Source organism: Bison bison, unplaced genomic scaffold, assembly GCF_000754665.1.
Source record: "Bison bison bison isolate TAMUID 2011002044 unplaced genomic scaffold, Bison_UMD1.0 scf7180017864256, whole genome shotgun sequence".
In the NCBI taxonomy this organism is placed as follows: domain Eukaryota; kingdom Metazoa; phylum Chordata; class Mammalia; order Artiodactyla; family Bovidae; genus Bison; species Bison bison.
Window position 1 is genome coordinate 2,331,312 of NW_011494828.1, and position 11,721 is coordinate 2,343,032.

The window sequence follows — 11,721 nt, forward strand, 5'->3', positions numbered from 1 at the left end:
AGGCAACATATTCTCCTAATCCTCATATTGAGGATATCTGATCCAGGGGCCCCAAATAGTAGTTGGAGGAAGCTACAGCAGTAGCAGGAGTTTGAGCAACCATTTGTAACTTAAAAGCTTTCATGTGGCTAGAAACAAATCCAGTTATACAATTACAGATGCAGGCAACATAGTCATTAAAACAAGTTAAAATAGAAATTAAAAGTCACATTATGTCCATAGTTAAAGTATAAAGTGTTGCACCAGTCCATTTTAGGATTGGTAAGTGTCATCAGATGAAGAAGAGGCATCGCATGTGATTGTTGTCGAAGGTATTCACAGACTTGGAGAAAGTCTTTTCCTTGAAGTGGGGATGTCCACCACGGGAAGCCTTCCACTGATGAAGAGGGGAGCGCTCCGCAGAACCAGCAGTTAGACCGATTGTGGAATGCAGCATAGGAGTGAGCCCAGGACAGGAAAACATTGTCTTGAGGATCCAACGGCAGACTCAGGATATTTGGAGTCAGCAGAAGTAAGCTCACATAGGTTATCAGGTCCATCTTGTCCTGAAGGATCCCGGACGAGCCCCCAAGATGAAAGGTTGTTGTTGAATCACGCGAATACACCGGGATTCTTGGCCCCCGGAGGAGAAGAATTCAACCCGGGGCCAGAGACGAGGCTTGATCGCTCAGAGCTTTTGTGTAATAAAGTTTTATTAAAGTATAAAGGAGATAGAGAAAGCTTCTGACATAGGCATCAGAAGGGGGCAGAAAGAGTACCCTAGTGGGGTGCTCTTGAAAGATCACCCAGGTGTGCTGAGGAGAGTAGACTAGAATGGCAGAGCCTGGAGAGCGTAACCAGGCTGTTCCATGATCCTAGTGTGAGGAAGGGGGCCTGAGGCCTGAGCTAGGGCAGTGGTTTGGGGTGCAGGTGAGCTGTCTGGGCCTGTGTTGCTTGGTGGGCGGCGGGTAGCTCATTTGGGCTGTTCTGGGGGCTGCTTGGGCCCACAAGCAGAGCTTCCTCATGCCTCCCTGGCTCCAGCCCTAACTCTCCTGCTTGCTGTTGAAGATGTGTCTGGCCTGAGCCCTCGAGCTCAGGTGGGCCCCTGGCTCCCACCTGACTAACATCAGATTCTTTCCAGGACAACTGCTTTCCCAAGGCTTCCTTCTCTGCCCAGATTTTCCTGCTTCTCCAGAGGTGTCTTCCCCTCCACATCACGTGCCCAGTGGCACCTATACTTTCTGTCAATAGTAACCCAGCCTCAGTTGGGGCAAGTCTCAGGGCAGACATGAGCCTCCCTGGGAGCTGACTAGAGGGCCTAATCCGCACAGACACCTAGGTTGGGATGACCAAGAAGCTGCTGCACTTTGCCCTGGTTTCTTATCTGCTGCTACTGTCATTTTGGCTCATATATTTCCATGAAATCACTCAGCATCTGCCTCAGCTTCCTGCCCATTTCTGTCTTTGGTTAATGATAGCCTTGTGCTTTCAGACCTCACTTCCATTCTTTCCAGTCAATAATTCCAATCAATAACTGGGTTACTGATTCCCCTCTTGAATCCCAGCATGCCCATGCCCAGCTCTATTTTTAGTGGTGCTGAAGCTCCTCCAAACCTGTCTGTCATCTCTCAGAGGCTCTGGGGCCTGTGTGGGTGGCAGATTTTGGTACAAACATGTTGGCTCGATCATAATCAGGGATGAGGGAAAGGTTAGACAAAGGGGCCAAGTGCTGCCAAGGGCAGAGGAGGTGGTCAGTGAGGAAGCAAGTGCCCATTGCATTCCACCCCCACAGCTACACCCTGGTCCAAGCCTCCTGCCTCTCATCTGGACACCAATAACCCAACTGGGGTCCCTGCTTCCTTCCCCACCTGTCCAATCAATCCATTTTCCGTACAGCAGCCAGAGTGGTCCCATGAAAGTGTATATCAGATTGAGTCACCTCTCTCCCTAAGACCTTGCAATGGCTTCCCAATCAACCGAGATGAAAATCTGGTCTCTTCAAGTCCTTTGAGGTCCTAAGTGACATGGCCCTTGCCCACCTCCCCTGCCTCATCTTGGATGTCTCTTCCTCTCATTCCCTGTGCTCCAGCCACACGAGCACCTTATGGTCTCTTGCTCATCTCAAGCTGGTCCCTGCTCCAGAGCCTTTGTGTTAGCTGTCCCTCTGCTCGGAACTCTTGACACCAATGTCACCCTCCCTGATCACCTACTTGGAGAACAGCTTCCTCTGACGTCTTCTAACATGTCACCCCTTGGACTTAATACCATTGTCACTATCTAGGATCATATGGGTTTTTTTTTTTTTGTCTCCACTCAAGTAAGCTTCCTGAGAACTGCACTTTGTCATGCTCATCACAGAACTCAGCATGTGGAATGGTTCCTATAGGGTGTTTAGTTAATTCAGTGAACACCAAGTGAGCATCTACTAGGGACCAGGAGCTGTATTTGATGCTGGGACTGCAGTGATATATGGGGCAGACTAGGGTTTTGTCCTCTTGGATCTGCATTCTGGAGTATATTTTTTGAATGAAAGGCAGGCAGGTGTGCTATTAAAGACCTACATCTTTAATGTGCATGCTCAGTCTCTTCAGTCATATCTGACTCTTTGTGACGCTATGGACTGTAGCCTGCCAAGCTCCTCTGTCCATTGAGATTCTCCAGGCAATAATTCTGGAGTGGGTTGCCGTACTCTCCTCCACATATTTAATACTTAATACATGGAGTGATAAGATTATTTTTAATCAGGGCAAGTGAGAAGGACAGTCTGAATATGAGCCAACTAATATTTAGGCCCTTCATAGTCATCATGTCATTTTATCCTACTAACCATGTTATGTGTATTTGTGTTCTCACTTTGCAGAAAGGCCCCACAGCTAGAAGCACATAATTTCTGTATGTGCAAAAGCTGGGAGGACCCGCCAAAGCTGGTTGGGACATTCAGGACTTGATGAGACTTGACTATGTGGCTATCTCTCATGCCCAGGCTTTCTGGGCAGGACAACCCCAGGGCTCTTTCCTTGGCTCTGATCTGACTGAGTACTTACTGGTGACTTGGATGAAGCCACATAATACACGTCTCATCAAGTCCTGAATGTCCCAGCCTGCCTTGGTGGATCCTCCCAGTTTTCCACATATAGAAATGAGGTGGGGAATTAGAATCAAGATCTGATTTATTCTATGTCAGAACCTCTGCCTGATGTCCCAAGATGCGGAGGCCCAGAGGAGTGATAACATAATCCAGCCACTGCCTCTTCCTGTCTGACCACCAGTCTTGTGGCCTCAAGGCCCTCTAAGTCACGTGGCTACTGCCTGGTCTCAGCCTTTCCTTTACTCCCTAGTACACTTCAAGAGCTTCTTGCCTGACCTCCCCACTCCAGACTGGTCGTCTCCAACTGTCTTTCATTTGGCATTTGAGTTGTTGTTGTTCAGTTGGTCAATCGTGTCTGACTCTGTGACCCCATGGACTGCAGCAGGTCAAACCGTCCTTCACTATCTCCTGGAGATTGCTCAAACTCATGTTCATTGAGTTGATGATGCCATCCAACCACCTCCTCTTCTGTTGCTCCCTTCTCCTGCCCTCAATCCTTACCCACGTCAGGGTCTTTTCCAGTGAGTTGGCTCTTTCCTTCAGGTGGCCAAAGGACTGGAGCTTCAGCTTCAGCATCAGTCCTTTCAATGAATATTCAGGGTTGATTTACTTTAAGATTGACTGGTTTGACCTCCTTGCTGTCCAAGGGACCCTCAAGAGTCTTCTGCAACACCACACTTCTAAAGCATCAGTTCTTCAATGCTCAACCTTCTTTATAGTCCAACTCTCACATCCATATATGACTACAGGAAAAACCATAGCTTTGACTATATGGACCTTTGTTGGCAAAGTGATGTTTCTGCTTTTTAATATGCTGTCTAGGTTTGTCATAGCTTTTCTTTCAAGGAGCAAATGTCTTTTAATATCATGGCTGAAGTCACTGTCCAGTCATTTTGGAGCCCAAGAAAATAGTTTCCATTTTTTCCATTGTTTCCATTTTTTCCCTATCTATTTACCATGAAGTGATGGGACCACATGCCATGATCTTAGTTTTTTTGAATGTTGAGCTTCAAGCCAGCCTTTTCACTCTCCTCTTTCATTTTCATCAAGAGGCTCTTCAGTTCCTTTTCACTTTCTGCCATAAGGGTGGTGTCATCTGCCTATCTGAGGTTGTTGATATTTCTCTCAACAATCTTGATTCCAGCTTGGGATTCATCCAGCCCAGCATTTTGTATGAGGTACTCTGCATGTAAGTTAAATAAGCAAGGTGACAATATAAAGCCTTGACATATTCCTTTCCCAATTTTGAACCAGTCCGTTGTTTCATGTCTGGTTCTAACTGTTGCTTATTGACCTGAATACAGGTTTCTCAGAATGCAGGTAAGGTGGTCTGGTATTCCCATCTCTTTCAGAATTTTCCACAGTTTGTTGTGATCCACACAGTCAAAGGCCTTAGTGTAGTCAATGAAGCAGAAGTAGATGTTTTTCTGGAATTCTCTTGCTTTTTCTATGATCCAATAGACGTTGGCAATTTGATCTCTGGTTCTTCTGCCTTTTCTGAATTCAGCTTGTACATCTGGAAGTCCTTGGTTCACATACTGTTGAAGTATAGCTTGAAATATTTTGAACATTACCTTGCTAGCATGTGAAATGAGTGCAATTGTGTGGTAGTTTGAACATTCTTTGGATTTGCCCTTCTTTGGGGTTGGAATGAAAACTGACCTTTTCCAGTCCTGTGGCCAGGACTCGTATGGCAGTTAAGTGACCTCTCTAAAAGCAAATCTCATCACGCCTAAGGGCTTGTACTCAGTCCAGACTCCTGCCTCTGACCCACAAGGCCATGCTTCACCTGATTGTGCAACTGACCAATCTGGATTCCTCCCCTTCCTTGGGGCCTGAGGGAATTCTTGGGACACTGTATAGCTCCCATTTCCATGCCCTTTGCTCATTGTACTTGCTCTGCCTGGAATTCATGTTTCTACCTAAGGAGCCCCCTGTCCCACCAATCCAAGGTAAGAGTGGTCATCCTCTTACAATAGTCAGGCTGTGTTGAAAGGGCTTCTTGGTGCTTCTGTTCATGCCTGAAAGCATGAAAGCAGGGTCTGCATCTTAATAATAGAATCCAACATCAATTAGGCTGTGGAGTTGATAATCCATTATCTTATTGGAAAAAATGGACACTATTGCTTCCATTTTGTATATGAGAAAACTGAAGTTCAGAAAGGGTTACTAACAGAGACTTCACTGACAAGCCAATGGTTAAGACCCAGTGATTCCAATGCAGGCTGCGTGAGTTCAATCCCCGGTCAGAGCTAAGATCCCACACACTGGGTAGATCGGCCAGTTTGCTACATACCCAACTCTGAACTTAGTGTACTTTCTTTGTTTGCACAATCAGCCCAAGAACAGGCAGTGTACCCTCTCTGAGTGCCAAATTCTGTGCTAAGGGCCCACAACCCTGGAGACAGAAGCCGTGTCCAAGCACTGTGCTCCTCTGCTGGTATCTGGTTACAGGTGTTTACAGAAAGGTTTCAGTATTGTACCTGCCACTTGTCCCTAAGAGGCACCATCTTGTAGGGTTATCCCAGAACCCCAGCTCACTGAGAGCCTTTGGGATCCTGGCTCTGTTGCTCACTCTTTCTGTTCAGCCTCCCAGCTTTGTCTATCTACAAATCTGAACACTGAACCTCTCCAACCTCATTCAAGTTACCAATCAGATCAGAACCAAAGAAAGAGCCTTTATACCCTGGATAACCTAGGCATAAGAGACAGCCACATAATCAGGTCTCATCATGTCCTGAACATCCCATCCAGTCTTGGTGGGTCCTGCCAGTTTCCCCACATGTAGACTGGGAGTGGTGGTACTCTTTATATGTGGCATCTGATGGCACAGGTGGCATGTGTCCCTGAGTACTGAGGCAAACGAGATGACCTGGTGTCAGGATTGTGTGGGGTTTGCCCTTGTAGGTCCAGCACCCAGCAAGGTGCCTGGTACTCAGTGGGTACCCAACAAAGGCTTGTTGAATGGAGGAGTGGTTGACTTGTTATTAGTGAACCCATCGGCACCTCCTGTTCCTTCTCTCATCCTAAACAGGAGTGTCCTGGTCAGCCCTGGCCCTCGGCCCTTTTTGCATTTATCCTACTACAGCTGTGACCTTGACTTGTGCCCATAAGGACAAATAGCTCCCAGTCTATATTCAACCTGTGACTTTCTCCTAGTCTGCAAGTCCTCATCCATCCCCTTCCCCATCTCTAGGATACCCCCTTCATCACCATCCATCCAATAAATATATTGAACTCCTCCCCCAGGTATCACCTCTGGGTAACCCATCAGAAATGGTCCCTGCCTGAAGGAAGCTTTCCCCACTCTTCTAGCAAACAGACCCCAAATGCACAATCACATAAAGACACTTGTTAGAAGTGCCATAAAGCTGAAGCACTATTGTGTGTTATGAAAGTAAACTAAATGGTACCTGGTTCATCCTGGTGTGTGTGTGTGTGTGTGTGTGTGGGGGAACATTTCCTGAAGGAAGGGACATTTAAGCCAGGAACAGCACTTCACAAAAGCCAGGAAATGAATGTATTTTAAGAAGGGTGGAGGGACTTCCCTGGAGGTCCAGTGGTTGAGACTCCACCTGCCAAGGCATGAGGGCACAGTTTCAATCCCTTGTCAAGGAACTAGCATCTCACATGCTGCATGGTGTAGCTAATAAACAAATACAATTGAAAAAAAGAAAAAAAAGAAGGATGGAGTGATAACCCTGGTGTTCCAGTGGTTAAGAATCTGCTTGCCAATGCAGGGGACACTAGTTCGATCCTTGGTCTAGAAGGATCCCACGTGCTGCAGAGCCACTAAGCCTGTGCGCCACAACTACTGAGCCCATGCTCTGCAACAAGAGAAGCCACCCAAATAAGAAGCCCCTGCATCACAAGGAAAAGTAGCCCTACTCACCGCAACTAGAGAAAGCCCACATGTAGCAATGAAGACCCAGCGCAACCACAAATAAATTAATAAAGGAAGAAGGTGGAGGAAAAACTTCCAATACTGCTGAGTTAACTTTGGGAAGATTGTCAGAATAACTTGGCATAAATCAGACTGGATTGGGTGGAGGAGTGAATGAAAGATGAGCAAATAAAGGCAGCAAGTGCAGATAACTGGAGAAGCTTAACTGAAGAAGATAACTGGAGAAGATAACTGGGAGTAGAAGAAACATGTCAATGTGGTAGCTATGTAGGATGCAGATCTGAATAGGTCTTCAAGAATTTGTTTTTATTATTATTTTTTTAAGATGGGAGAGACATAAGGTGTTAAATGCTGCTAGAAAGGAGCCATAAAGGTAATAAAGGCAGAAATAAAGGGCTCGACCTATTTGTTATTCCTCCATTTAAGAAGTATCATTGAGCAACTGCCATGTGCCAGGAACTTTGCAAAAGATTGATGAGGTACTTGCTTTTAAGAAACTTATTTTTCAGGGAGGGAGGCAAGAAATAAGTAACAATGATTTCAGTGAATGGTAAGTGTGATGCGGAGATAAAATGAGGTGATGAAATGGAGTGGTGTGTTTCTGTAAAGGGTGATGTAACAAGCCCCAGGGCACAGCAGGGGCATTTCTGCTAATTGATGTCTGGGGGACCTGAGCTGTCAGGGTAAGTCAGGGTTCAGTGACAGTGCATGGAGGTGGGGAAAGGAACGGTGGGAGAACAGGAGGAAGTCACAGGGAGTTTGCAAATGTCAAGGAAGGCTAATTCCAGAGGCCTCTTGGAGATGGTGAAGAGTAGTAGAGGGAGATGACCTTGGGGTTACCCTTTAGGACATGATAGGTAGGTCAACTGCTGACTCCAATCCACTCTGGGTGCTCAGACTCAACATTACGAACCACAAACTCATCTCTTTCCCGGCAAATCTGCTGCTGACTTTCCAGTATTGAGGATGGAGCCACCATTTTCCAGGTTGCCAGTGACTGGCAGCCTCAGATGTTTCCGACTGCTCCCTTCTCCCTCTCTGATACAGAGGATCAGGCCCAAACAGACAGGCGTAGAAGGACTCCAAGATCAAGTTCCTCCTGTTCTGCTGCTGCACATCCTCTTGGTCTTTCCTGCAGGAAGTCACGTCCACCTCCTCACCCTACCCCATCCCACCTCACCCTGAAGATGCCTGCTTTCCTTGGTGGTAGGGAGTCCCTAGTCCAGTGAGGAAATGGGAGATGGGTCTGGAAGGGTGAAGCAGTCGTCTAGGGTGAAGCAGTCCCAGGGGCAGCAGTGGCCTTGCCTGGGGAATCAGGAACAGAAGTTCATCTGGGCTGGCAGGGGAAGGGGCGAGGACTACGCCTGCCTGCCTTGGTCCTCACTTTCTGACATCATGTCTCCTGGGACGGATGCCTTCTGAACTTTGCCTGCATCCCCAGGTGTCCCTTCCTTTCTTCCCTGCCTGGGCCTCAGATACCCCCAGAGTGAGCTGCTAATTCTGGGCAGGTGGGCTGTTCAGTCCACCTCCCTGTGGCCTGAGAGTCATGTTAAGGGGGTTGGTGATTATCCTGCAGACCACAGGAAACCATAGGAGCAACCCACTGAGAACTGGAGAGGGTCAGGTTGGGGTGCTGGTGGGGTGTCTGAGGGGTGGGTGGGATGAGGGAGGAGAATGTAAAGAAAGTGGGATCAGAGCCTAGTCACCTGCCCACCTGGTGTCCTGGGCTCCTCTTCAGGCTAGTTTCTGCCACAGCCCCTTCATCTGCCTGGCCCGAGGAACAGAGGACTTTATTTGCATAAGGACATGTCCAGATGGCTGTAAGGGCTAGATGGGATGAGGTTAGGTTCTGCCAACACCTGGGGCTCCTGCCTCTTTGGGAAACAGGCGTGGGAGGGTGGAGCTGATAAATAAAAAGGCAGCCTTCCTGAGGAAGCAGCTGGTGCATCTGCACGGGTCCCACAATGCCTGGGGTGATCTGGCTATCTCACTCGCTGGTGGTGTTACTCCCGGTGGCCCTGCTAGGGGTTGTCTTGCTGGGGGCCACCATGCTCTTCTGGTGGCAGGCTCCAGCATGGAGCAAGATCCCCAGGGCGCAGAAGCGTAGGGAGGAGGCTCTGAGGCGGATGGCAGCCCTGGCAGAACGTCTCCGGCAGCAGGTGAGTGGACATTGACCCTCAATCCCAATAGTGGGTCCCACCTCAGGACAGAGCTCCTCCCATGACCTCATCTCCTTCAGAAGACAGGGAGCAGCAACCCCCCACCCCCCGCCAGCTCCCTAAGCTGGCTTCTTGTGTCCCCATCAGTTCCTCCTTCATCTGTGTCCTTTGAGCCCCTTGAGGTCAGGGGCAGTGTGTTTTCTCTTTCTTCCAGTGCCTGTCACAGGGCTCGGCTGCATGGTGGGTATTTACCTGGGCTATTTGTTGAACTAAAACTGATGGAGGCAACTGGAGGTAGGAGGCCAGGCTTATTTCAGCCCCTGAGCACCCTTAGACCCCACTGGGACAGGACCCTGGTCTTCAAATTCTGCCTCTCATCCCCTTCATCCCCCACATGGGGGTTCTGCAAATTTTTGCTGAGCACACGACAGATGCAAAACACTGGGGATCACTGAAGGTGGGGTCTTCACAGGAAGCTTTGTTTCTTTCCTTTAATTGTTAAGAGCACAGGCTCTGAAGTGAATCTGAGTTTACTAATTTTTTTGTCCTTTAAACTTCTAATTTTACATTGGGGTATAGCTATGGTAGTTTCAGGTGGACTTCAGAGTGACTCAGCCATGTATATGCATGTCTCCGTGTGTCCATTCTCCGCTCAACTCCCCTTCCATATAGCCCGCCGTATAACAATGAGCTGAGTTTCCCGTGCTATACAGTAGATCCTTGTTGGTTATCCATTTAAAATATAGCAGTGCATACGTGTCGATCCCGAACTCCCTAACTATCCTTTCCCTGCATCCTTCCCCCTGGCAACCTTAAGTTTGTTTTCTAAATCTGTGAGTCTGCCCGGAAGCTATGTTTCTCACCCAGGGGCTTGGACAGTTTGACGGCCAATGGTGCAAGACAATGAGGCACTCACTGTGGCTGGCAGTTGAGATGTGGGTGTGTCTGTCGAGAGCGGAGCCTGTCGAGAGCGGCAAAGAGTGGGGAGGGAGAGGCATGGAGACAACTCTACACCGCGACTGTGGTTTGTTGGGTAACCTGCACAATGTGACCATCCTTTTCCTGGGCCTTGGATTCCCCATCTGCCCAAGGAGAGGTGGGCTCGTGGTATTTTGGGTGACTGTGGTGGACTCCTTCTGGGAGTGGGGGTTGGGGTAGTGCCTGAGGTGCTATCCCCATGCTCCAGAGTTCCTGAGTGTCCTTTGCCATCTCCCCGGATGGTGATTGATGGCCCCGGTGGACAGTTCCTCTGCCCTAGCTGCTGCAGTTTCTGAGACTGTGTATTAATATTAATTGGGGCTAATTAGTTGGATAAATCAATCTGCCCCCAGAGAGCAGCTGCCCCTCCCTGGTTGATGAGGAGGAAATCTGGGCTAATGGGGTTGCTGCAGCGATGCCGCGTGATGGAGAGGATTCCTGTGTGTGCGGGGAGGCCCCATCTGTGCAAAGTGGCGGCTTTAGGTTCCTTCACTGCAAACACCAGGGTCTGCTTGTGTGTCCCTCCTGTGTGCTGGCTGGGTGTGTATCTGGCTGTGAGCTGTTTGTGTTTGGTTATTTGCCTTGGTGTGGGCCTGGTTGAGTGTACATGTGTTATTCATTGGGGTATATTCATCTGGATATGTGTAGCTGGTTTGGGTCTGTATGTTTGGTTGAGTATGTATCCATGTGATTGTGTCTGGTGTTTGAGGATGTCTGGTTTTGGGTGTGTCTTGGACTTCCCTGGTGGCTTAGACAGTAAAGCGTCTGCCTACAATGCGGGAGACCCAGGTTCGATTCCTGGGTCAGGAAGATCCTCTGGAGAAGGAAATGGCAACGCATTCCAGTATTCTTGCCTGGAAAATCCCATGGATGGAGGAGCGTGGTAGGCTACAGTCCATGGAGTCGCAAAGAGTTGGACATGACTGAGTGAATTCACTGTCACTGGGCATCTGGTTGGTGTACGTGTGGATATTTGGGATAAGTAGTTATTAGGCTGGGTACCTGGAAAGGGGTATCTGGGTGGCTGGAAGACTGTAAAGGGTTTGGAGTGAGATCACCCATGGTGCCTCCAACCAAAGTCTCTTGGCTCTCAGCACCTTATTCTCTTCCCAACAAAGTTATACAGGTCTGTCCTGGACACCTTTCCAATCAGATCACTCCTCTGCCAGGGTTACCCTCAAGGTCAGTTGACCAGCTTTCTGATCCAGGCAGATGGGAGGCTGAAACATAGGTCAAACCCTCACAGGGTTCAAACAAATCCAATTCAGTTCCATTTAGGAACATTTTACAAAGGATTCTCCTGGGTCTTTCTCTGCTGGACCCTGAGGACAGATTCATTATTCAGGTAATCTGACATTTGACATCTGACCCAAGCTTGCCTTAAAGAGGCTCCTAGTCTGGGTGGGGTGTGATGGAAGCAGAGCTGCGAGAACCATGAAGGGAGGCAGGCAGTTCAGCTGAGAGTGGCAAAGGTCACTTCACTTCACTTCAGTCGCTCAGTCGTGTCCGACTCTTTGCGACCCCATGAATCGCAGCACGCCAGGCCTCCCTGTCCATCACCAACTCCCGGAGTTCACTCAGACTCACGTCCATTGAGTCAGTGATGCCATCCA

The 11,721-nt window shown here is 48.6% G+C and overlaps 1 protein-coding gene across 1 annotated transcript in view; it reads left to right on the forward strand.

Annotated features, from left to right (window-relative positions):
* The first annotated feature begins 8,935 nt into the window (after positions 1 to 8,935).
* LOC104994367 (vitamin D3 hydroxylase-associated protein-like) overlaps positions 8,936 to 11,721 on the forward strand; it is a 23,719-nt gene continuing 20,933 nt past the window's right edge. The window contains exons 1-2 of the mRNA XM_010847899.1: positions 8,936 to 9,130; positions 10,194 to 10,226. Of these exons, the coding sequence (XP_010846201.1) occupies positions 8,936 to 9,130; positions 10,194 to 10,226 (228 nt within the window). The remainder of the gene's footprint in view (positions 9,131 to 10,193; positions 10,227 to 11,721) is intronic.